The following is a 20,827-nucleotide window of genomic DNA, read 5'->3' on the forward strand; positions in this document are numbered from 1 at the left end:
GAGCTACTTTCAGTACTCAGAGGGTGCTTTTTACATCCATTTGCCTACTATGTGACCCTGAGCAAGTCATTTAACCACACAATACCCCAGGTTGTCCCCAAAAATGGATATGTGGCAGACAACTGCTTTATATATATATATATATATATATATATATATATATATATATATATATATATATCTACGCCATCTAAATTCTGCAGCTGATAAAATAAATTGTAATCAAAAACACAAAGCCCAGTCATAGTTGTGTACAGATTACAACTGTCTGGCTTGTCCACCTTTTGTTTTGCAGTGCCAACAATAACTTGCCAATTGTATTGCCGTACTTTACTAGATAAAGGTATAGTCTTTATTATAAGCATTTTTGATCAACTTTCAGAGAATTATACAAGTTATGAATGCCTACAGTTTCAGGAACTGGCAACTGTTAAACGTTATTTTGTAACCACCTTGTGCATTATCTGTTGCTCATCCAAGGTTCATTGCCTGCCTGTTTAATTGAGTCCCGTTATGTTAATCCCAGTACCTTTTGTCTTATTTCATTGTTTCATGGAGACCAGAGAATCAGACATGTTCCCAACAGGAACCTTGCAAAAACCCCTTGCATATATGCATTGAGAAGGAATTTTGTTTGGTCTGCATCAATAGAATGTACCCCAATATAGTAAACAGTCAAAGGACAATGAATGCACATTGAGGTGTGTGTGTGTGTGTGTGCGTTAGATATATACAGATTATTATACATCACAGCATCAAAGTACACAAACATTTCTGCACAAAACATAGATGTCTATACTTTGAATAAAAACATATTGTAGAAAAAAATATACACACTTAACACCTAACAATTGGAAAAGGAAAACAATTAGTTTCCCCTTTGATCACTTAACCCTAACAATTAATTTAGACCAAATTTGTCTGAATAGTGATACTATCAGAGAAAGGTATTTTCTTAAATTGACATGTAAGATTAGGATGAGAGACAGAGCCATGGGCAGGATTAAGGTTAGTTAGCATATATGATTTGGGTGAGGCAGGGGGTGAGCATCTTTACATGCTCCCTTTCCCTAACAGTATCTCTACACAAATCAGTGGGAAATGTGCAAACACATGCACCATCAAAAACATACAACTGATGCTTTAGTCATACATGATAACCAAAACCTCGTATCTGCCCCTGCCCTAACCCTCACCTCAGAGATCAAGACACACATGCACTCAATAGAACATCTACCTCCTTGTCTAACCATTAAACTAACTCGAACCCAGAAATACTTGCTTGTACAAGAACACGTAAACACACAAGTCTGTCCCTTACATAGGTCTTACTCTAAACAAGTAAAAAACACTCACACACACAAAACATCATAGAAGTTACCCACATACATAGCTCCTAACCTAGCCCTCAAATACTTGATTATATTTCCAACCCAGTCCCACTTATCTTATTGGAAAAAATTCTGTTTCCTCCATTCAAATGAAAACACTTGGCATTCACTCCATTTGACATACTTACCTGGCAGAACACAGAGTCAAACAAATTTCCATTTAACACACTGACTTATGCCTATATATCTATACATGAGTTTATTTCAGATTACTGAGTGATCAGGAAGTCGAACATTATATGAACAAGACCATATCAATGACCTTTTGAAAACTCACAGTTGTTATTCTGAGATTGCATTATAGTGTGCAACAGGGAATTTAGCCTTTCCCACACTGTAGTCTGACTTCCGATTTGCTATATATAATTTGCGAGGTGTGGGTGGCACAGCCCCCCCCCCCCATAAAACACAGTTTTTTTTTTGTTTGTTTTTGCACTGTTTGAATTTTTGAAAAAGTCAGTAATATTATCTTGACCATATGATATTCAACTTTCTGAATGAATGTTATTCTGATATAAATAAAAAAAAACATATATATATATATATATATATATATATATATATATATATATATACATAAACACACACACACACAGCGAGAGAGAGTACGATGTGTACATATATGGATGTGCAAACATACAAAACTAGCATTATTCTATTTTTTTCTTTAAAGCTGGTAAAAAAAAACGTATTAATAAATAAATAAGAGCAAGGGAGCTGTGACAATTATGAAACGTTTTCATTGTGGAAGTTCTTCTCCGTGTCTGCATGTCTAAACCAAATAATACAATTTAATAAATTTGGCTATCATCTATTGAAACTATATAATATAGTTTAGAAAATGCTTTACATTTACTGTCACTGTGTGGGTATGTGTGTGCTTGTGTGAGCTATGTTATAAGGGTTATACATATCTTGTACATTTTTAAGAAGAGGTGTTTACAATTAGTTATATATTTGTCTGTTTATTGTTTGTTTTTCTTTGCTGACAGAGAATGTGACTGGGTAGTGCCCATTTTCTTTGGGGGCTAAGGGAGAAAAGCATCACAAAAAGTTAAATGAATACATAATTAGCACGATTTTTACAACAGAGTTTAAAAAAATTGGTGCAGTGACAACGTTTTATACAAGTTTATTTAGTGACAATTATACAATACTATAATATGAAGTAACAATATATTTACAAGGTTAAAAACCATTATATTGCAAAAATATGTATGCATTACAGTAAATATTAAGGATATGAAGTTAATGAGTTAGGGATAGAGAGGATAAACAGACAAAGCAACAGAAAGAAAGTGGATAGTATTTTAGTCAGTGGATAGAAAAGAGTTACAGTGAGGAGTGGAATGTTAAAAAGTATAGGGATGCCTGTATGGTTATACGGGTGAAGGCAGAGGGCAAGTATTGGATGGAGAGGAGGTCTGAGCTTACGCAGTGCAAAGGATTGGAGAAAGACCCGCTCAGGGGACAGGATGAGTTGAGATACTGTCTGAACAAAGATTGTATTTATTCATTTAGTTAGTTATTTTTCAGCAATGTAACATAAATGACATGCAGATAAAAAGAGCTGAACATTCAGATCAGATAGCACAATTTACTGCAAACTATTATTATTAATTAACAAGCCACGAGCAATTAGTAACAGACTGACAAGCTAACTATCTGACTGCCAACATAACATTTAAACTAATGGACATAATTAGTGGAAGCATTATTAACTGTATTTATGAGAATCCTGTATGGTAAACCTTTTGAAATGCTCTCCATTTTTTATTGTTTAATACTAGTAGTAATGCTGTTCCACAGCTTTGACACAGTGCAAGGAGAGAACATTTCTGGCTGTGCTGTATGCAAACAATAATGCCCGACAGGGTGAGTGTTATTGCAGAAATAATAAATGTCTGGGGTGTTCCAAGTCCCAACTCCACAGATGAAGGATCTCTATACCCCTGAAAGGGCATTATTTCCACAAAAAACACAGCCTGGAGGTTATTATTGTGGTTAGAGAATGGGCTATGTGCAAAATTATTTTGTATTTTTTTAAATATTATATACATTTTTATATATTTCTGATGTAAAAGTTCTTCCACCTAATGAGTCAAACTTGCTTTAGTATATTTGTTATTTCTGAAGGAAATATTTTGCATCAGAAATATAAGATATGTAAGCATTTATTATCTAGAGACACACACACACACACAAATATGCATAGATATAAACATTATACTATGGACTATGATGTGCTTCAAATTTTTCTTCAGCAATTATAGATGAATCTAATGAAAATCATTCAATTGTCATTGTTTTAGTACTTCACAAATTTCAGTTTTAAATGAAGAATTAAGGTTTATCCCTTCATAATTGTCTAATATTTTCAGATAGTACTGGATTTGGAAGTATATACCAGATTGCTTAGTTGTATATGTTTAATAGATTCTTGCTTACATCTTCACATGTGGACACAAGCCTACAGGTAAACGCACACACCCACACCAAAACAAACGCAACAAGTGAGCATATGTATACACACACACACACACACACACACACACACACACACACACACACACACACAAAAACACAAGTGTGCACGCACACACACACACACACACACACACACACACACACACACACACACACACACACACACACACCCACACGTGTACACGCACACAAAAATACACATACATAGGCTTTCATTTTACCTTAGTTTATATTTTAATTGTATGTTCATTAATCAGAAATGAGCTGTTTAACAAGCATAAAAAAGGCAGCTGTTTGGATTTTAATTGCCCATGCTTCACAGCAGCTTAATATACTGCTGTTTAGAGGAAAGACTTGTTTTTCGATGTGCATTACCTGGACATTAACACCCTGCTGGAGAACGTTCAGTCTCCAATCAGAGTGGTGATGTACAGGTTACCCAATCGTTACGATTTATTAATAACTAGTAGAAGTTTATTGCTACAGCTAAAGTCTCTACTAGGTGAGTAGGACACTAGAGTGCCTTTTAATACTGGGCATTTCTGAGACGAGTAGAAGAACCTGCGAATAGTGATTAGTTATGAATAATTTCATTTATTTAGATGTTCAGTAATGAGCCAGATAGACATTAGACTTAAGTCTAAGTTTAAAACCAAATTAATCTCAAAAAAGGTGGAATTCTGGTAATCTATTATGAATGCTATTCAAAAATGTAAAATAATCTGCAGATGAAGCATAAACTGAATACATAGCAATTTAAGGCTCTTAATAGTAATCTGTAACATTGATGTGCTCCCCAGCATGGTGACTAGATGCCATGGTAAACTTCTACAGTTCGTTTTAATTCCTTAGATAAATGACTATAGATTTTTAAGAGGAAAATTAGTAATGTATAAAATATGAAACAGATTTGTCATAAGCTGTATAAAGATTTTATCTGTATTTTTAACTGCAACAAATGTCTGGATTTAGCTCAGTAATATAATGAATAAAGTACAGTTATGTAAAATCTTACCATAACAGTAGATGTCCTTCTCGTCACTGTTGCAGAATTGTTCACTAAAGGAATCCCCTGCCAAGGGCAGCTCAATGCCCAGCCAGTATACCAAAACCTTAGGTTGTTATAGGGATGTTGTATGTCATACGCATGCTCCGTGCTCTTAGCGTAGGGCATAAAGGTGACGTATGGATGTCCATACCTCCAAACTGAAAACCCACATGAGGAACAACAGTCCAAGGAAAAAAGAACATGTGCATCCAGAAAGGAAAAAGGGAAATGAGAAAAGTAGGAAGAGGGAAGGAGGGAATACTGCACCAGTGAAGAGAAGGCCATCTACTGTTATGGTAAGATATTACACAATGTACTACGCCCATCCATTTCACTGTTGCAGTATCCTTTACTAAAGGGAGAGTACAAAAGCTCAAGAGGAAAGTTGGGAGGAGGAAGGCCCATAAAACCCCTACAGAAGCTATTCAGGATAGCTCTGACAAAGCCAACCTTTGCCCTGTAAACAATGTCCAACTTGTAATGCTTAGTGAAAGTATGGACGGAAGATCAAGTAACAGCCTCAAGGATGGAATTGGTATCCAAGCCCTTGAAAAAAGTACCAGAAGAAGCCATAGAACTGGTAGAATGACCGTCTACAGAGACAGAGAGGCTTTTTCTATGAAAAGAATAACACAAAGAAATGGACTTATAAACCAAGAGGAAATAATCTGTTTAGAAACAGCCAAATCAAAAGATCTAGGATGAAAATAAATAAAAAGTTGCTCAGACTTGTGAATGCCTTAGTCTTATCCAAATAATACCTCAGCTGTCTATGCTAATCCAAGGTGTGAAGAACCTTCTTAGTGGTACACTGCAGAGAAGGGAAAAAGATAGGCAATTGAACAGATTAAGAGACAACTCATTAACCACCTTGGGCATAAAAAAAGGATTAGTATGAATAGACACCCCGTCCCTATGAAAAGCTAAAAAGGGAGGAACAGCCATAAAAGCCTGAAGCTCAGACACCCTTCTAGCTGAAGTAATGACCAACAGTCTTCAGGACAGAAGGACAATCTTCCAAGAACAATGTTGTAAGGAAGCCAAAGCTGCAGGCTCAAAAGCAGCCTAAGTCAATTTCTCAAGAACAGAATTGAAGTCCTAGGAAGCAGGAATAGGCTTGCTGGGAGGCCTAATATGAATGATGCCTTTTAGAAACTGTTGGACCTCAAACCTAAAGGCCAACGGAGGAAACAAAGACAGATAAGCACAAATAGCTGAAAGGTGAGCTTTAACTGAAGAGCAAGCCAGCTCAGCATGGAGCAATTCACGCAAATAAGAGAGAACCAGAGGAATCTCCACAGAAAATGGATGCTGGCTGTAGATTACAGTGTGTGTGTTGTACCTTTATTCGAGGACATGTGCCTATAAGTACTGAGCACATGCAAGCAGAGTGCCATTTTGTGTAAGCAGTTGAGTGACTGCATGTATGTGTATATCAATCAGTTGGTTTGCTTATGTTTTATGTTCCAGTCATCCATCCTGATGTGTATGTATATAATAAAAATCTAAAATGAACACCCAAGCCTAATCTTCTTATCTGAATATAGACAAGATGAGTGACACTGCTTACGAGCAAGACACCAAAGAGAAAAATCTCTTCCATTTGGAGACATAAGATTTTCTTGTATTGTGTTTTCTGGTCTCCTGCAGAACCTGGAGCATGTCCTCAGAAAAAGATGCCTAAAAGGGATAAAAACCCCATCATCTACAGTGTCAGTTAAAGAGTGGACAAGTAAGGATGCAGGAGATACTCCTTGTCTTGTGTGAGTAGGTCCACCCTGTGGGCTAACTTGTAGTGATTGCCCTTGACTAGATGCTAAAGAAGAGGGAGCCAATGCTGTCTGGGCCAAAAGGGAGTCATCAACAAGATTTTGGGAGACTCTTGTTCTGTCTTGAACAGGATTCTTTTGGTACAAGAGGAAGGGGAGGGAAGTCATAAAGAAACACACCCTTCCAAGAAAAAACGAGGGCGTCCACCTTCCATGCTGGAGGACATGGGACTCTTGTCCAAAAAAGAGGAAGGTGTCTGTTTAGATGGGAGGCAAAAATATCTACCTGAAGAGTACCCCACTGGTGGACAATGTACAGAAACACATCACTTGGAAGCATTCACTTGTGAGTTTATGTTATGGACCTGCTCAGCCTGCCACTAAGTTCTGCTCTGAGGGAATATAAACTGCCTGATGAGTGATGGAATACTGAACAGCAACATCCCAAACCTGAAGAGCTGGTATGCATAGGAAGTAAGACTGTGCCGCCCCTTGCTTGTTGATGTACCACATTACTGTGGTATTGTCTGTAAAGATCTTGGTAGGATCTGGCAGAAACAAAGAATGGAAGGCCTGAAGGGAAGAAGGAGAGCTCTCACCTCTCATGATACTTGGGTACAGTCCCATTTAAACTCCATCATATGGGAAATAGTACCCCCAAAGGAAATCTCCTCAAAAGGAGAATCTGCACTAATAGAGTCCTCCTCCTCATAACCATACTCTAACAGCAATGGAATCTGGGAGGAATAGGCCCAAGACACTTCATCAGAAGAAACCTGCTCCTTAAGCCTCTTATGGGGAGTGGAAGACCAAGGGGAGGCAGGAAAAGAGATTCCCTGTGGGGGCTTTAAAGCCATGAGAGCACTAAACAAACTCCATGTGAAATCCTTCTGTTCACATTGAGGATCCTTAGGAATAGGGTAAATATGCTCAGTCTTCTGTTTAGTTTTCAAAGGGATGTCAGCCCTAAACATTTTAGGCAGTTCAGAACCCTGCCAACACTCAATCAGCATAGTGGGAATCTCCTTCCACTGGAGAATCTGAGGAACACCCCTAGGCCCTTCAGATATAATCAGCCATGGGTCCCCTGAACATCCAAAACAGATGTCTGCAGAGCCTCCAAGGTCATGAGAGAAACCAGATCCATGCCAGCCTCTGAAGTGGTCACAGCAGAGGAATCTGACTAAAGAATTGGGCAATCACCTGGGCGATCACCACTTTCAAGTGAGACGTCCATGGGAGGTGGTACAGTAGAAGAATCTAACGTAACATTCTTGGCCTTCTTCTTGGTAGATGGGTGACCCTCGGGCCAGAATGATTCTGCCATTGTACCCTGAGCCAACAATTTAAGGCATTGGTTTTCTAAGTAAATAGTTAAAGAAGAGAGATGACTACACAGAGTTTCAGGGACAAATGCCTGACAAATAGGACAAGGTATAGGGTCATGAGAAGCACCTAAGCAAAACAAACACTGCTTGTGATGGGCCTTATGGGGAATCTGCCTCCCACACTGGCATTTCCTTTTTCTGGATGACACATAACCCAACAACAACAAAATAAGATAAGAAAACCCTCAATAGGGCACTTCTATGAAAATGGCTTGGGAACCAACAGATGAAAGAGCTTTCAGACTGATAAGAGATGGTGTTCAGACTGGCAGCAAAGAAGTTCTGAAGTATGGACATCCATACATCACGTTTATGCCCTACGCGTTGAGCAAGGAGCATACATGTGGAGTACAACATCCCTATAACAACCTAAGGCTTTTGTATCCTGGCCAGACATAGGGCTGCCCTTGGCAAAGGATCTCTTTAATGAAGAATATTGCAAAAGTGATATGGAAGGATGTCGTATTGTATTTATACAGTAACTAATACCGTCACTGAAACACACAATCTGAGCCATCTCTTTACTTCTTATACACCAAAACCACACAAAACCTCCCTAGATGAGTTTGTCCTTTAAACCTAAACTATAATCTGGAGAAAACAACTGTCTCACTAAAAAAATACCTCCCCATAATAGCTTGTGCATTCAGTAATACTACCCCAGCATATGATAGGTGTAAGCCTTGCCTCCCCCTTCACATAGATAACTTGCATGTTAAATTAGAACAACAACTTTAGTTCAACCTCAGATTCTTACTCTGTATTATATACATGATTTTTAAGTTTGCAGTGTACAAAACAGAATATAATTATTATTTATCCACAGAAGATTTGTTTTTTTTTTCTGACAGTCTCAGAAGGCAACTCTTTAATATTGGAAAATAAGTGTATTATCAGCTTGTGCTCTTTAAAATGTAATAGCCTGTGCTAAAATAGAATCTTTATCTAAAGATGTTTATCTGTAACTGGCTCTGGAGGACAGCCATCCAAATCTTCATTCATTAAGAGTACATATCCAAGAATTTTAAGACCTTTAGCTATAACTAGCTTTGATGGGCAGTCATCCAGTCATTGATTCATTAGGAATATGGTCTGCAGTGGCAATATTTAAAGATTAATTACCTTTCATTTCTTTTATTCCTTAGCCTGCAAGTGAAGACACAGCTCTAAAGAATAATTATGTTTTTGTTATTATCTGTTATTAATAATAATAATAATAATAATTATTATTATAATAATTATAATAATAAATAATTAATAAAGGGCTAGCCCATGCCTCTGAAATTACTAGCAATTAAAATGGATGGTATGTCCCATAGACAAAGCTTTTAGCTCAGCAAAAAGTAATCAAATCTTTGAGGAAAGTTTATGAACTCCTTACATTTTATTCTAGATTTCCCAGCTCTATTTATACAGAAGAGAGATTATCACTTGTACTAAACCCCTTGGCATGGCTGACTGCATTTTATTGCTTGAAAGCTTCAGTAATTTTTTTTTAACAATTAGTCTGCAATGTCAGTCATTTTGAAAACTTTTTCAATGAGGATAGTTTAAAAAATAAATTGTTTCCTCTACCAATCAAGGTAAACATGCATTGTGGCAAGATGACTTTTGTTATCTCTTCTGACTTCTGGTGTCTGTTTGAGTTTATATAAATACATAAATAAAGTAATCATGCTTTTTATTCTTACCCTACTGGCAAGTGCATTCATAAAGCTGCCATTTTTATAGCTTGTGTGCTTATTTATTAACTCCTTTAAACTTGTAACTACATTTCTCACAAACCATTGCTCACTTGACATATATATGGCATAATCTGTTTTAAATGTGTCTAATTTGGTGCACCCATTTGTGAATATATTAATACCCTGAATATTCAGCTACAACTTCTAATGCCAACTCCTAATTTTCATGATCATTTTGAAATTTTAATGAGTTATATATTAGAAGTGCATTTTATTTTTTCTTTCATATATTTGTTTGCTGATTCATTCTCCAATAACCACTTTATCCTTATAAGGTCAAGAAGGAGGTAAAGGCTATTCCAGCAAGCAATGGACTCAAGGCAAAGAACCTGTACTGCATGGGGTGCACATCCCTTAACAGGATAACAGCACACTCACTCTTGCAAAGTGCGCACGTGCAGAGCCACATACATATGTGTGTGTGTGTGTGTGTGTGTGTGTGTGTGTGTGTGTGTGTGTGTGTGTGTGTGTGTGTATATATATATATATACACACACACACACACACACACACACACACACACACACACACACCCACACAGACTTGTAGGCAACTTAGATGATTAATGCTTCATGTAAAAACACATGACATCTCTGGAATTTGGAATGAAAGAAAAGTACCCAATAAAAAACACCTACATTGTCATGGGGAGGACATGCAGACTTTGCATAGAATGTACTACAGATGATAACAAAAACAGGAAATCAAAAACTAAATTAAACATTGCACTGGTATGCCTCCCATTTTTGCACCTATGAAGTGTTATTTTTAAGCAATCAGCAGCAAGTTCATCTTAAACACACAGCACTGATAATCTCAATTTCTGTAATGTTTTTCATTAGATATATCACATACACTGTGATTAATATTAAACCAGGATCTGTTGTACAACCTATGTTGATAGCATTATCACCTAAATAAAACATTGCACACACCTTGGTAGTGTTCTTTTTACATCAGTCCTCAAAATATTTTACTAGCACATCCTCGGAGCCTCTCTATTCCCATTGTTCTTACAGCTTTTCTAACACTAGTCTGCATGCATTGCTTCCTTTACACAGTCTCACTTACATAATATGGAACCAAAGCAAATGGAGATATGTCCTACAATTCATATCCTTAAAGCAAAACACTAGTAATCCATAGTGCCTGAGCTAGGTCAGCTTTCTAACCTGCGAACTAAAGGGTAACAGGACAAACATAAAAGAGAACCAAGATTAAGCCCAAAAGATATTATATTAGCTCTCCTGATCTAAGAGTTGACTCATTAATCTAAGTGATACCGCCAGGCATCAAATAACGTTTGTTCATATTTGCATCAATAATTCCAAAAACGTTATGTACAAGGTCTTAAAAGATTTCACACTATAGCTTAAACAATGGCAAACTCAACTGTATTAATATTTGACCACTGCCTAGTGCAAGTAAATGGATATTAACTGTTGTTTTTATGATATTAATTTATATAAATATCATTTTCACATTTTTCTAAATATCTCAACAAGCAAGTAACACAGACAGAACTCATGAAAGCTCTCAGGTAGCTGAATACAATGCTGCTGACTGTATGTTATGTAACTTGAGTGGTTGCTGAGATGTTGAAAGTTGTTTACAAAATATTACAAATGTAATTGTTACTGTATTTACTGCGATTTATAAAACGTGGTTTAAGACCTAGAACCTAAACAATACTACCACTATAAAATAGTTTGTGCTGAAGAGTTTGTCATTTATACTTATTTCATAATTCCTATGTTTTCAGAAATATGAACATTTGTTTGAAATGTGAGGACAAAATGTGATTCCGTCAAAAGGCTTAGGATCCATCCATTGGAAGTTACAGTGCAAACTTCCTGAGCTCCATTGGAGTGAATGAGTTAAAGTGATTTCTGCTGGGCTTAACCATGGTACTCTTTTACAATTCATATCCTTTTGATGTAGTTAAGTGTTTTTCATTGTACCTCTTATCTTTAAAAAATCTAAAAATATAGTAACTGATAACTATAGTGAGGAACAATGATAATGTAAAAATAATATATCAATAATATTTGAGCATATTATACTGAGAACATATGTAAATGCAGTGAAGAAAGCATGCACAAAGTACATCTACTAGAAGGGCAAACTGAGAAACAATGAACTACAATAACACGTGCTCAAAAACTAGGCAAAGAGGTACCAACAACAGACAGAGCTAAGGACACAAAGTGCTAACTCAATGGAGTTAGCATGTTAAATTATAGAAGTAGCAGTGAGGCAAAAAAAATAGGATGAGTGGTAAGGGATAACATTAGAAAGGGGGACAGCAGAAGAGAAACAGGAAGTAAAAGTAAGGGAAATGACAAATTAATCTGGGAAATGAGACAAGATGGAGGAGTTATAAATCATGCTGAAGCATAGAACATAAAAATAAAATATATAGAATATTTGAACTAAGATGCTGATTATGATAAGATACGCAAGACATAGTGTCAGGAAACTAAAATTATGGGAAGCTACAGGTACAGCATAATTAGTAATTAAAAAAAAAAGATTTTATCAATGGACAATTAGTAATAAAAAGATTAGATGAATTTTCACACACACACACACACACACACACACACACACACACACACACACTTATATTCTGTTACTCAGTAAAAGACTTCCGACATCAGAAACACATAAGCATTACAGCTCAGGGCTGTAACTGCATAGGTTTTGTTGCTTACCACTTTTAGGGAACGGTATTTTTACTCAATTGATATTCTGTCTTTTGTGTTTGCTAAGATTATATCATACAGGAGATTGAGCAAGGCAGGTCTTTCTCTTTTTGCTGGAGATCACTTCTTCTCTGAAGTATACTGACTTTTTGTGAGAATAATAAAGTAAGGGGGAGTGGGGGGCACAGATGGTCTTGCAAACTGCAAGAAGTTATTTTTCCTCATTATTTTACCTTATGATTGCATTGCTTGTAAACAATATAAGATGAAGTACATGAGTTATGATCATACGAGTGCTATAAATGCCAGCCTCTAGTTGTGTTTATGGGAATTGTATATCAAATTCAGTACTGTATAATAAATATTTACATATATAAAGTTCCATGAAGGTATTAGCAGTAGAACATACACAAAAATCCAGGTTTATTCAGTAAACCTCAGGCAAAACAATGGCAGCTAACTTGGCTTTATAATTTCAGAGATAAAAATAAGCAGTGCCTTAATTACAATGTTCAGTCCACAAAGCCCCTACAGGAAATAGGTGTTACAAAAGATGCCCAAGGCTGCAGGCCTCATTCAGGCCCAACTCTAAAGTTTACGACTGCAGGTTTCTCCCAAGTTCATTCTCAACTCCACAACAACAGGCTTCTTCCTGGCTCAACTTTCAGGTTCACTACTACAGGATCCTCCTAGGTCCAACTCTCAACTCAAACAACTAAGTCTATCCACAGTCACAACTCACACATAGCCTTAACTGGGCTCTCACCCCATACTTCCAGAATCTTCCTTCACATGTACCTTAAATCAACAACTAAACTTCCTGTCTTCTTGATTTTAGGCAGCCTCTTTTATACCAGGTTAAGTGACCATTAAGTTTGTTAACTAATACAAATTGTAGGCAAGCTACCTAGGCAAGACAATATTCCCAAACCCTTCAATATACATTTTAAAGGTATTCCAGTACATCTATGCAACAATTTATACAATATTTGTAGACTGAACATGCCACTCTAGCCACCTTTCTGTGTGTGTGTGTATATATATATATATATATATATATATATATATATATATATATATATATATATATATTTTAGGTGTGTTCCTCCTAAAATCTGTACTTGTCTGGCAAATAGCTGAAGATTGAAGTCATTAAATAATGACAAACATTTGAGTTTAAGACTCCACATCCTTCAGAAAATTCATGCTAATGAAAAACATATTATTCTATCAACTTTCTAAGTTTGTAAGAGCAGTATTTAAAATCTGTCCCTATTTGTCCCCCCATCGTTTTAGGATTTGTCCAGATTTTTTGCTCTAAGAAGTTGAGAGGTATGACACATATAAATATATATATATATATATATATATATATATATATATATATATATATATATTTATATATATAAAAACAAATACACATACACACAGACACACACACATACTATTGACCCTGTGTGTATGTGTGTGTGTGTGTGTCTCAAGTGTACACATATTGAATAACTATAAATTGATACCAGCATATCAAAAAACACACTTTCCAAATCCAAACATAAATAAAAAAAAACAGTTTCCTATTGTGATCTAATAAAGACAACCCTACCACCATGTCCAGACTACATCGGTCTGAATAAGGGTAGTGTTAGAAAAAGGGGAGTTCTAAGGTAAGGTGTAGGGTTACCTTTGTAAATGGATGCTAGCCCTGTCCACTGCCCCTAGCCCTAACCCTACACCTTACCTTAGAAAATTCCTTTCCATAACACTATCATTACACAAGAAACAAACACTCACACACATCTTCAAATGTATCCATGTTCCTAACCCTGACTCTGACACTAGCATGCAAACACCTCAACACATGCATATTCCTAACACCTAATGTTGAAACATTCAGAATATCCAAATGTTTGAGCATTACGAGCATAAACCTCCCTTACCTGCCACAAATCATCTTCCTTCATTCAACAACTGCAGCATTCAGTTAAAAATGCACTCAATAATATGTGTGCTTGACAACATTTCAATGCACAGCACACTTTCTTTAAAAGAACACATTCAACAACCTCTGGCAGACCCATCTCTCTCTCTCTCTCTATATACATATATATATATATATATATATATATATATATATATATATATATATATGTTGTGTATAGATAGATAGATAGCTATAGGTACACGCCATTGAGCTGCCTTTTTAATGGATCACAAATGGTTGAAAAATATCTTTGAAAGCATGTTTTGCCGATTCACAATTCATGGAAACGTAAAAAATATAGAAAATCATTGCATACATAGCAAAGGACCTTAGGACTGTAGGAATTATAAGGCAAATTAGTTTAGTAGTGCATTTGCACATTGTTAATATCTGCCTTCTTGTTGTGCCTCTACCTTTATATGTTTGTTTTGTGTACCAGCAGTGATTCACTTCATATGGCATTTTCTCTTTTCTCCACATATTTTAGTTATGGGCTGTGGAGCTTGCTCCCTGTAGAAGAAAAAAAGTGAAGGATTATTTGCCATATATGACATTTTCTATGAAGTGTGATTCAACTAAATGGGTTTTTCACTTACCAGATATCATAAATGGTCACATGATGCAGTTTACCCAATGACACCATGTTGGATAGCTAGTGCTCAGTATAGCTAATTGTGGCTTATTAAACTACAAGCTTCTTATAATCATCTGCACCCTTCAATTTGTTTTATTCTGCATGTAAATAATTCAAAAGTGCACTTCATATTTTTGTAAACTCTTTAAACTCTATAATGTTTGAAAATTGTAATACATTTGACTGCCTGGTATTTACCTTCGCTATGATTATTACCATTTGTGAGCTGCAATATTATCTGCCTTACTTGTTCATAGGTAATTATAGCAAATACTCAGCATTGTTACTCAAGCTAAGCTGGGTTCTACTAATAAATAAAACTTTGTTGTTCAATTTTTCAAATAGAATCTCTATGACATTTGAACACTAGTAATTGCAAATAACAATTACAAAAAATAATATATGGTGATACGTATTATTGTGTAAATTTGTCAGAACCTATAGGATGGAATGTGTCAGTAAAGTACTAGAGTTTTACCCAATGCATCCATGTAAAAACTATTTCTCAGGGAGAGGTAGGATGACTGTTAAAATTCTTTGGGGAAGGAATGACCTGTACATTGCCACTCTGAAATGGACAATGGATGCTTTCTAGCAGGCTGCTAATGTACAGGTAAAGCCCACTGAAAAAGAAGTCTACTACTTCATGGCAGCATATATGGGGCACAAACTGTAAAAAAAGATAATGGCCACTATGATTTTATTCTCACTCTTTTTCTGTTTAGTGAGTATAAAAATAAAACAGATACTTTAAAAAATAGAAAGGTTTGTGTGTGTGTGTGTGTGTGTGTGTGTGTGTGTGTGTGTTTGTTTGCGTGCACTCGTGTGTGTGTCTTTGTTTGTGTCTGCATGCGTGAGTGTATGTGTGCTTGTGTGCATGAAAGCAGAATTGAATGTGAGAGAGAGAAAAATTGAGCATTGGCTGAATTAGCACGTTTTCCTTTAAAATTAAGTGATATGAAACTTTAAATGGTTGGCATTCTTCTTCTTCTTCTGTCAGCTTTTCCCAGTTATGGGTCACCACAGTGGATCATCTATCCGCTCATGATTGGCAGTGGAGTTTTACGGTGTCGAGTTGCCAGCCCTGCGCCCACCCTTCCACAGAAGGCACACACACGCACACACTCACACCTAGGGCCAATTTAGAGTGTCCAATCCACCTACAGCATGTCTTTGGGATGTGGGAGGAAACCGGAGCACCCGGAGGAAACCCACGCAACCACAGGGAGGACATGCAGACTCCGCACAGAAGGCACCCCAGCCGAGAATCGAACCGGAGAACCTCTTACTGTGAGGCGACAATGCTAACCGTAAGTGAGTTTAATCATGTATGCTCTAAATGTAGACTTTTTGAAAGTTTGTGTAAGTGTTTGTGAGAGAGAGAGCATGTATAGACGTTAAGTACCGACTAAAGTTCTATTCTGGGTGTAAAATATTTCCACCAGCCACAGCTACATATAGTACAGCAAGTCTGAAAGATTGGGCAGCGGGACTATTTTACATCAAAAATAATAGTAATATATATACAGTAATTAAAAAAAACAAATACAAAGAATTTAACAGGGGTGTAATAGCCTGAAGCTTGTTCACCCCTGGGCTTGCGTTATTTATGCATTAACACACGCCTTGTTGGGCATTATTGCTTATGTAATTTATTTAGTTTCACACTTTATTGTTCTCTGTATAATTAACTGTATACATTTTTAATGTTATATTTCTTTTTTTTTTTAGAATAGTAATGGAGGGATATAGTACATTCAGGTAAAGAGAGTGAGGTTTGAAACTCAAACTCCCTGCAAGTAAACTGGATAAATCAAACTTGCTGAATGGCACACTCATGGCAGCTATGGGCAATATCATGTTATATGGAGCAAGTGTCTTATTTTCTTGTACTGGGACTCTTCCCATATCACCTTTACTTGAATAAAGTAACTAAACGGTTTGATTAAATAACGGTGAGGAAAAGGGGGAAAATGTGAAAAACTGGATCTCACAAAACAGCTCAGAAGTATTAAAGCTTTCTTAGAAATGTAAACTTGGTAAGTTACACTCAGGCGATTACTTTCCATCAGTCACTCTGCCCAGAAATAGGTATTCCTTTTATAGCATTGCAATCACCCAAAAGAAAAGTCTTTCCTTGCATTGTAAACGTGAACACACTCTATATTCTAGCATGTTGTATAGATAGAGATTTTAGTGAAGATTGAGATGTACAAAGAATGTCTGTTGAATGCTGTTTTGATCTCATGATTTTTTTTTAATTCTTTTTTTTAATCTTTTTACACCCAAGTCACTGCATCTGTATGGTTATTGTTCTTTACTAATTAATAAGCTTTTTGCATACTCAGTTGTGCATTGCACTGCAGCGGAAATTGTTATTCTCATGGAGGTACATTAGAAAACGGCATTACCATCTCAGTGGCTATTTCCTAGCAAAAAAAAAAAAAATTGTATTTTATATAATGTATGTTGGAATGCTGTTATCCCAGTGAACTCATTCGGGTCAATAAGCTTAGCACTATGTAACGTATATGGACTGAATGCTTCTCTCTCCATAGATATCACATATTAGTGATGCTGTCACACTGCACATGCCTGTGTCAGAATGCACATGCCTGTGCCAGAATATGTAGGTACAGGTCAGCAACACAGGTATGAAATAACCACCACCCACTGCTGCACCGTAAACATTCATAGAGCAGGTAGCGTCTCTAATAAAAACAAACATCCTTATTTTAATGTCACACACTCTAAAATGTTTCCAAATTATTATTATTTTACTATTTTTATTTATCATTTTTTATTGGGAAAGTCAGACTTGGAATAAAGCCAATTTTCAGTGGAAGCCTGAGGAGGAACCCTCCAGACGCATGTCTTTGTAATGTGGGGAGAAACTGGAGCACCCGGAGAAAACACACATGAATGCAGGGAGGACATGCAGACTCCACACAGAAAGCAGTCCAGCCGAAAATTGAACTGGAAAACCTCTTGCTGTGAGGCGACAATGCTACCACTGCGCCGTCCAAATTACATGCATGAACAGGGTGGTTACCCTGGCCGATGCCCATGCATTATTCATTAAGTTAGAGATTCCACTGGTTTCAAGGTCGTTAAAAGCAGTTCTCTCAAAAGTGTGTGTTTTTATTATATTTTCTTCAGAGAGGGTGGCATTGTCAGGGTTAAAATGATGACCTTTACATTATCTTAGGTGATACTGCAGAAAGGCTTTTGAGTATTTTTACTGTAATCCTGTGTGGCATAGGGTAAAATTAAGAATAGCTGTCTTCAGATTTTCTGGTACCGTGAAGCCTAGCTTTAAATTTGTCCAATCTGAATTCATCTTACATTTGCAATTATGTCCACTGATACTTTAACATTTGTTAGGCACATGCAGTGTGGTACTGTTGAAATTTCTGCATGCAACAACATAAAATGACACTGAATGTAGTATCCATGGTAACTATGACAGCCTTGTTTCAAGACATTGTTTCAAATAAATCTGTCTGTAGATCACTCTATGTTCTTTTAAGAAATGGCTGAAAATGCTGATGAAGATTTAAAATGAGATCAACATTAAAGCGGATGCTTGTTGAATGTTACGTGGTGAATCAATAAAGCTGCATGAATTCACTATGATGTATAGAAGGTACAATTATTCATTTAGTTAGTATTGCTTCTTGATGGTACTTAGTTCAATAGTTGGGTTCCTAGTTGGAGTACTTTCTGTGCAGAATCTCTAACCCCCCACCCTTTTGTACATGTGCAATAAAAGAATGAATAAATTACATTATATATCACAGAGTAATTATTCAAAAATATAATCCGTCACCTGAGCGATAACTTCCCTCTTTGCAAAACTGTTCTGATGGAGTAATACTGCTGCACCGACTTAAGTGTGGAAAAGTTTATAATTATGCTTCAGTCAAAAGATAGAGAACTGTTTGACTTTGTCTTCCTTTTCTGCATCCCATGTGTTTCTGTCATATTACAACTCTTATTTATTTTTGTCTAGGTCAAACAGACATTCGGATTCTATGCAATGGACATGGGACCTTTGACTCTACAAAATGTAACTGTGACTGTGAGAAGGGGTGGACAGGCCCCACTTGCTCTGATCCAGAATGTCCTTCTAACTGCAACAAACACGGCAAGTGTATCAATGGTCGCTGTGTATGTGACACAGGATTCACTGGGGCTGACTGCAGTGAAACAGAGTGCCCTGATGACTGCAATGACCAGGGCCGCTGTATAGATGGGAAATGTGTGTGCTTTGTAGGATACTCTGGGCCTAGATGTGACATAAAGATATGTCCAGATAACTGCAACAATAGGGGACGCTGTGTGGAAGGAACCTGTATTTGTAATACTGGCTTCAGTGGACCTAGCTGCAATGTATCGGTATGCCCAGACAACTGCAGTAATAAGGGACGCTGCATAAATGGAAAGTGTGTCTGCTATTCTGGTTTCTCTGGACCAGCTTGCAATTTTAAAACCTGTCCAAATAACTGTAACAACAATGGGCGATGTATTAATGGGAAATGTGTCTGCCATACTGGTTTTGCTGGTCCAAGCTGTAGCACCAAAGTATGTCCAAATAACTGCAACAACAATGGACGCTGTGTTAATGGGAAGTGTGAATGTAATGTTGGTTTCATTGGACCCAGCTGTGGTACCAGAACCTGTCCAGATAACTGCAACAACAATGGGCGCTGTGTTGATGGGAAGTGTGAATGCAATGTTGGTTTCTCTGGACCCAGCTGTGGTACCAGAACCTGCCCAGATAATTGCAACAACAACGGGCGCTGTGTTGATGGGAAGTGTGAATGTAATATTGGTTTCTCTGGACCCAGCTGTGGTACCAGAACCTGCCCAGATAATTGCAACAATAATGGGCGCTGTGTTGATGGGAGGTGTGAATGTAATGTTGGTTTCACTGGCCCTAGCTGTGCTTCCAGAACCTGCCCAGATAATTGCAACAATAATGGGCACTGTGTTGATGGGAGGTGTGAATGTAATGTTGGTTTCACTGGACCTAGCTGTGCTTCCAGAACCTGCCCAAATAATTGCAACAACAATGGACGGTGTATTGATGGTAAATGTGAATGTATCATTGGCTTCACTGGTCCCAGTTGTGCTACCAGAAATTGCCCACATAACTGCAACAACAATGGACGTTGTGTGGATGGGAAGTGTGAATGCAATGTTGGCTATACTGGACCCATCTGTGCTACCAGAACCTGCCCAGATAATTGCAACAAAAATGGACGCTGTGTTGATGGAAAGTGTGAATGCAATGTCGGTTTCACTGGACCCAGCTGTGCTAACAAAACCTGTCCGGGGAACTGTAACAATCGAGGTCGCTGTGAAAATGGCAAGTGCTTTTGTGAGACTGGATTTTCTGGAGAAGACTGCAGTACTCAGTGTCCCAAAAAATGCAGTAGCAAAGGATCCTGCATCAATGGTGTATGCATCTGCTTTCCTGGGTACACTGGTTCTGACTGCAGTAAGCAATCCTGTCCCCGGAACTGCAACAACAGGGGGCGCTGCATAAATGGCCAGTGTATCTGCATTAAAGGCTTTGTTGGATCTGATTGCAGTATGAAAGCCTGCCCAAATGACTGCAGCAACAGGGGAAAATGTCTAAATGGAACATGCCTCTGTGAGGAAGGGTTCTCAGGT

The 20,827-nt window shown here is 37.2% G+C and overlaps 1 protein-coding gene across 5 annotated transcripts in view; it reads left to right on the forward strand.

Annotated features, from left to right (window-relative positions):
• Nucleotides 1–20,827, forward strand: part of LOC122811371 (tenascin-like) — a 641,082-nt gene that overhangs the window by 297,316 nt on the left and 322,939 nt on the right. For all 5 annotated transcript variants that reach the window (XM_044083172.1, XM_044083170.1, XM_044083171.1 and 2 more), the window contains exon 3: nucleotides 19,161–20,827. This exon is cut by the window's right edge and continues 16 nt beyond it. In XM_044083172.1, coding sequence (XP_043939107.1) covers nucleotides 19,161–20,827 — 1,667 coding nt within the window. The remainder of the gene's footprint in view (nucleotides 1–19,160) is intronic.

The sequence above is a fragment of the Protopterus annectens genome, chromosome 9.part0, assembly GCF_019279795.1.
Source record: "Protopterus annectens isolate FY-2018-M chromosome 9.part0, PAN1.0, whole genome shotgun sequence".
Lineage (NCBI taxonomy): Eukaryota > Metazoa > Chordata > Ceratodontiformes > Protopteridae > Protopterus > Protopterus annectens.